The sequence below is a fragment of the Podarcis liolepis genome (genome assembly GCF_965112155.1).
Source record: "Podarcis liolepis genome assembly, chromosome: 4".
Lineage (NCBI taxonomy): Eukaryota > Metazoa > Chordata > Lepidosauria > Squamata > Lacertidae > Podarcis > Podarcis liolepis.
In genome coordinates this window covers 94,261,621-94,267,918 of record NC_139558.1, presented here as the reverse complement: position 1 = coordinate 94,267,918, position 6,298 = coordinate 94,261,621, and the positions used below count along the sequence as shown (strand labels likewise).

General features: G+C 52.1%; 1 protein-coding gene across 1 annotated transcript; it reads right to left on the bottom strand.

The window, feature by feature from the left end:
• Positions 1-402: 402 nt before the first annotated feature.
• Positions 403-5,703, bottom strand: FAM181B (family with sequence similarity 181 member B). Its single transcript, XM_083498813.1, has one exon. It carries the CDS (start codon positions 4,796-4,798, stop codon positions 3,620-3,622), a length of 1,179 nt encoding a protein of 392 aa, XP_083354939.1. The 5' UTR covers positions 4,799-5,703; the 3' UTR covers positions 403-3,619.
• Positions 5,704-6,298: the final 595 nt, after the last annotated feature.

The window sequence follows — 6,298 nt, the reverse complement described above, 5'->3', positions numbered from 1 at the left end:
AAGATTATTTACAGAAATATTGTAAAATTAATGAATGTTAGAAGGATGTTGGATAGAAACTAAGGGGTTTCCAGCTGTAATGCTTTAGGAGATACGGGGGGGAAAAGGTTTATAAATGGGTAAAAGCTTAATGGTAAGGATTTGCTGAACTAACAAATTGAAGTGGAATACAAAGAAGGGAGGTATGAGGAGGTCTGGGGAAATAAGCGTAAGAAAGATATGTTATGGAAAATTATTTGTTTTTTAACCGTTTTTATGTTGTAGTTTGTATTTTGTTTCTTTTTTTTTTCATTGTTATATTTTAAAAAACTCTAATAAATATCTTTTTTTTAAAAAAAAAAAAAAGAATATTAACCAGACAGTCCGCCACAAATAAAATAATTTGGACAAAAAAAAAAAGTTCGCAACCAGGAGCAGCTACTTCCGGATTAGCGGAGCTTGTAACCTGAAGCGTTCATAACCAGAGGTACCACTGTAATACTTCACACCCCTGCACCCCTGCGCTCTGAATTGGTTCAGTCCAGAATTCTACATCTTTATTCTAGGTCATGTGCAGCCTGAATCTAAGGTGTCTAATACAGAGATGAGAGGGGTTTCAGTTTTGTGGGAAGAGTTTATCATTCTTTCCCCTGCGTCGTTCCCCCAAAATCTAAAATCAACTCACACAAACCCAGTTAGTGTTGGCCCCATGGAAAAGAAAATCCAGGGGCAGTTAGGTAAAACCAGGGATGGGTAATGGTGCCTCCCCATGCTTTGCTGAACTACAGTTCCCATCAGCCCCTGCCAGAACAGCCAAGAGTCATGGGACTTGTAGTTCAGTAACATGTAGAGGCACACAGGTTACCCACCCCTGCTAGAAAGGAAAAGCAAATAAGTCAGGAGATTCAGAAACAGGTTTCCCACGTTACAAAGGCTTCCATCCCAAATGTTTACTTTCCCATCCGATCACTCATACCTACGTTAGTCACGACCGAAAACAGGAAAGAAGCAGCTTTCGTAACCTGGTCGCCTGGAGGAAATCCTTAACTGACCACAGGCGACCAGACGGGTGGCGTTTTATAGCCCTCCTTCACACGGCAAATGGGTTTCTCTGTGAGTACGCCATGTTGTCTCCCAATGAACCAGTTGAGTGTGGAGAGACGTGCATCTGTCAACACACCGGGCCATGCGCCAGGGATCTGCAGCTGGTAAAAGCTTCGAGCCAAGCGTCCTCCACACATCTACAGACCTGTATCTCCCCTTACAATTTATAGCACCCATCCAGTGAAGGCACTACAAATATGTGTGCCACGTGGCAGTGCCGGCCAGGCCCTACAGTGGCTTCCAAACTGCACTGCAAATATGCAGCAAAAGTGGCGCACCATTTCCACATGCGACAGGGGTGCACGCCTTTCTCATGCAGACCCATGTGTTAGGTGTGCCTGGGTCTCTCCCTCACCAACCTCGCTCCAAATATTCAGAGTTAAGTAAGTAGAAATCAAGTCAGCTCAGGAGGGGAAGTATTCTGCATATTCCTGAATAGCACCGGGAGCCTAAGAATGTTATAAATCAGATGTGCTGGACAACAGAGGCTGCTTAACACAGAGTCAGACCATTGGTCCATCTAGATCAATATTGTCTACACTGACTGACAGCAGCTCTCCAGCGTTTGAGACAGGGGTCTGTGCAACCTGGAGATGTTGCGGATTGAACCTGGGTCGTTCTGCATGCAAAGCAGGTGTTCTGCCACCCCAATCCTACCTAGGTTTATGCAGAAGTAAGTCCCGGAGTTCATCAAGACTTACTCCCAGGTAACCAAGCAGAGAACCACAGCCTTAAACTCTTGGGTGGGTTTTCAAGTGAGTTGCAGGTTTCTGTTTTGGCCTTTGGCCAGCAGACCTTCCTTTCTGCTTGCAGGGAGCTTTTAAAACACGCAGGACGCTGGGAATCAGGATTTCACACGAGCAAAAACCAAGAGGCATAATAAACAGGGGAAGCAAGAACAATTGGCATTTTCATTTCAGAATCTCACCCCCAAAAAACACCCAAAACCCTTTTTATGTGCAGGATGACCAAAGACAATCAGGAGATAGTTAAGAACTGATCCCATGTGGCAACAAGCAAGATATGTATGTTAATGCACCAAACAACCTCTAACGTTATTCAATGCTGGCATGCATCTGCCTCTATCGACAACCCATGGACCAGATGGTGCTTGTGTCAAAATATAACCCTGGTATGAGCAGGAGAGCCCTGTTGGATCAGACCAAGGCGCTGCCATCTAGTCCAGAGACCTGCTCTGGAGTTGGCCAACCAGATGTCTGCAGGAAAGCACTCTCCCTCAATTTGTGATCCTCAACCACTATATAGAGGCCGGTTAGAAGTATGGCAAGACAGGCTTTTGTGCTCACTGAACTTCCATGGTTTCCAGGGCGAAAATCCGGACACAAAAGTTTTTGAGCTTTTTTGGGGGGCAAAGCTGTTGAACTTTTCTGCCCAGACACAGTAACCGACTGCCGTATTCCAACTATGTCTGGGGAATTCCAGACATATGTCAACCCTTACAGCATCCCACCCAAAGGATCTGGGAACTTTAGTTTCAAATCCTTGCTAGGATCCCTCGCCAGACTTCCGCTCTCACAGGGGCTCCTTGGACAAAGACATCGGTTGCTATGCCAATTTAACGAGAGCTAAATTTAACATTGCTAAAAGGCATGTCAGGGATTTGTTTTATTTAATCATAGGGGCATGGGGGGGTCATCGGGACCACAACATGCAGGGCGGCAGTGGGGGGGTTAACCCTTCCCACCCTGGCTGTTATTCTGATAAAAAAATCCTGCCCGCCCCAATTAGCCTTAGGGGGGATTTTTCCTCCCTCATTCCAAGTCTCATAGCGTAGAATCGTATCGTGGTAGTGTTGGAAGGGACCCCCAAGGGGCAGCTAGTCCCACCCTATGCAATGCAAGAATCACAGTGAAAGAATCCCTGGCAGCGATGGTTTTCATCAGAATCGTGGGAGGGAAAGGAAGGGTTAAAGATATCTGGCGTTCTGTGGTCCCCCTGAGCTGCTTACTAATGAACATCACAATCTGAGTAGACCCACTGAATTCAACAGCGCTTACTTCTGAGTAGACACAGCTAGGGTTGCACTGTAAGTCCTCCATATGCCCAAGGGAAGAGGGGATAACGATCAAAGACTACAATCCTATGCACCACTTACCTGGGAGTAAGCCTCACTGAACCCTGGGCTTACTTCCAAGTAGGCATGCACAGGGTTGGCAGCATGCCTCCCAAATGCCAGCTGCTGGGTGGGGATCACTGCACTGAGTTTCCCCCTGGCATCTGGGTGGCATCCACAAAATGTTGGACTTGATGGGGTCCCCCTGGCCTGATCCTGCAACAGAGCTCTCCTGATGTCCTTTACTGCTAAGGTGTAGATCTGCCCAGGGGCTATTAAGCAGGAACTGGAAGTTCTCTAGAGCCATTTCTGCCCTTAATAGACGCCCTTTATTCGAGGCATTTTCTATGGGATCCATTAAACTCCAAAATAAAAAAGCGCCAGTGCCGCTGAAATTTGGGGGATCTGCCAGTCCCCAAAACCTTCCAACCCCCTTCTCTTTCAGAGCTCAACCTCCCTCGTCTAAAGGGTGGAATAAGCAGGAACCCCCCTACTATACCCCGAGGCGTAATCGTAGGGCATGGCCGGCGGCGCAGGCGGGAGCGCGCACTCGGGGAAGAAGGGAGCAAAGGCCGCGGCCGGGACGTGCGCCCCCGCCGCGGCGCCGCTGCTGCTCTCGGGCGCCGCTGCCGGGTCCGAAGGGGCGGCGTAGAGGGCGGCGAGGGGCCGCAGGGGGGCGTCGGAGAAGAGCAAGTGGGGCAGCGGGTGCAGGGGCTCGTAGAGAGGCGCCTCCAAGCCCAGATCCGGCGGCTGCAGGCGGCTGCTGGGGAAGACCGGCTGCTCCGGCTCGGCGGGAGGGAGCAGGGCGCCGTAGTCGGGGACGGCCAGCAGGTCGAAGAGCTCCTCCGACGGGACGGGGCCCGCTGCGTCTTTCGGGACGGAGCTCGCCGCGGCCGGCTCGGTGAAGAAGGAAAGGGGCAGGTTGCGGTTGCGGAGAGGCACTTTCTTCCCGCCGGTGGAGGCAGAGGGACCCGGGCCGCCTTCCTTCTCTCCCGACGGCCCGACGCCGCCGCCCGCAGCGGCCCCGACGGCGCGATCGAAGCCCGACGGGCGCACGGAGCCGAAGAGCGCCGCCAGGCTTTTGCTCTGCAGCGCGCTGGCTTCGCGCTTCTGGGGCGCTTTGCAGTGCGCCGCGGCGCCGACGGGGGGCGAGGCGGACGCCGATGCCGCGCCATGCGCGGTCCCAGCCGGAGTCCTCTTGTTAGCAGGATGTGGCTGCTGCTGGGAGCTCATATTATTACTATTACTACTGTTATTATTATTATTATTAGACGCCTCCTGGCTCCCGGGCGTTGCAGCAGCCGTCTGGGCTCCCCCGATCATGCCGGTGCAGCGCTTGATCTGCTTCTGCAAATATTTCCGGTGGTTGACTTTGCGCTTGGATTTCACCGGCTTGTCCAAGGCTAGTTTGATGTTGCTGCAAGCCGAGTCGATGAAGCTCAGGAGGTCCCGGGTGGCTTCTTTGAAATCCCCGGGGTCGCCCCCTCCTGCTACTCCTGCCCCTCCGCCTCCTAGCAGGAGGGTCCCCCCGTCCTCGTAGCTCTTTTCCAGGTCGACGAAATCCCCCAGCCCCGCGGGGCCGGGGAAGCAAAACGGGATGAAATGGTGGTGCGGGTGAACCGCCGCCGCTTGCACCGCCATCGCCGTCGAGTGCCTTGCTCCTTAAAGAAGACGAAAAGCTTTTTCTTCGCAAAAATTAAAAAAAATGCAGGGGATAAAAAGCAAGCACTGCTTGTCCGGTAAACACCCCTCGTGGCTACTTTCGGTACCCGGGAGGAGGAAACGGCCGTCGAGGCCGGCAGCCGGCGCAGCGCGGTGGCATTTTCTCTCTCCCTCTCCCGAGCTTTTTTGTCCAGCCGCAGCCGCGCGCAAAGCAGCCTCCTCGGCTCGATCTCGTTGCCTGGGTCACCGATGCAAACTGGGAAGAGGCTGGACATCAGCTCTTGGCCTCGCTCCGACGGCTCTCCGACGGCATCCTCCCTCCTCCCCGCCCCATCGCGCTTTTACATTTGGCTCCCAGAGGAGGAGGAGGAGGAAGAGGTTGCAGACGCGTCGTGGGGAGGAGGGACCACCACCCTTTTCAGATGGGGGGGGTGTTTAACCCTTTCTTGGGCCTGCCTTTGAAATAAATAAACCCTCCTTTCTCAAGAAGAACCTGGCTACTGAATCAGGCTGGTGGCACGTCTAAGTTCAGCAGAATTCCAACTGTTGGAAACCGCAGGTCGGGAGAGGAAATGCTGCTCGCTGCTTTGCCACGGGCTGCATCTATCCTGTTGAGAACAGGATGCCAGACTACATGGACCATTGGCCTGATCCCCGCAGTTTGGTCTTAGCATCCTGCTCTCACCCTGTGCAGCCAGATAAGCCCCAATGCGAAGCAGAACTAGCAGGACTTGAGTGCAAAAGCTTTCTCCCGGCTTGTGATTCCCAGCAACTGCAATTCAGAGATGGTGGTCTTCATGGCTAGTAGCCATTGATTGCCTTCTCCTCCTTGGACCTGGGATGGCTCAGTTGGTAGAGTTTGGGGTCGTGACATTAGGCAAAAGATCCCTGCATTACAGGGGGTTAGACTAATTATTATCATTATTATTATTATTAATACCACACCCATCTGGCTGGGTTTCCCCAGCCATTCTGGGCGACTACCAACAGATTAAACACGGTAAAACATCAAACATTAAAAGCTTCTATAAACAGGGCTGCCTTCAGATGTCTTCTAAAAGTCAGATAGTTGTTTATTTCCTTGACATCTAATGGAAGGGCGCTCCACAGGGTGGGCACCGCCACCAAGAAGGCCCTCTGCCTGGTTCCCTGTAACCTCACTTCTCGCAGTGAGGGAACTGCCAGAAGGCCCTTGGAGCTGGACCTCGGTGTCCCTCAGGTATACTGGGCTGAGGCCGTTTAAGGCTTTAAAGGTCATCACCAACACTTTGAATTATGCTCGGAAACATACTAGGAGCCAATGTAGGTGTTTCAGGACCGGTGTGATACGGTCTCGGCGGCCACTCCTAGTCACCAGTCTAGCTGCCGCATTCTGGATTAGTTGTAGTTTCTGAGTCTCCTTCAAATGTAGCCCCACGTAGAGCGCATTGCAGTAGTCCAAGGGGAGATAACTAGAGTATGCACCACTCTGGTGAGACA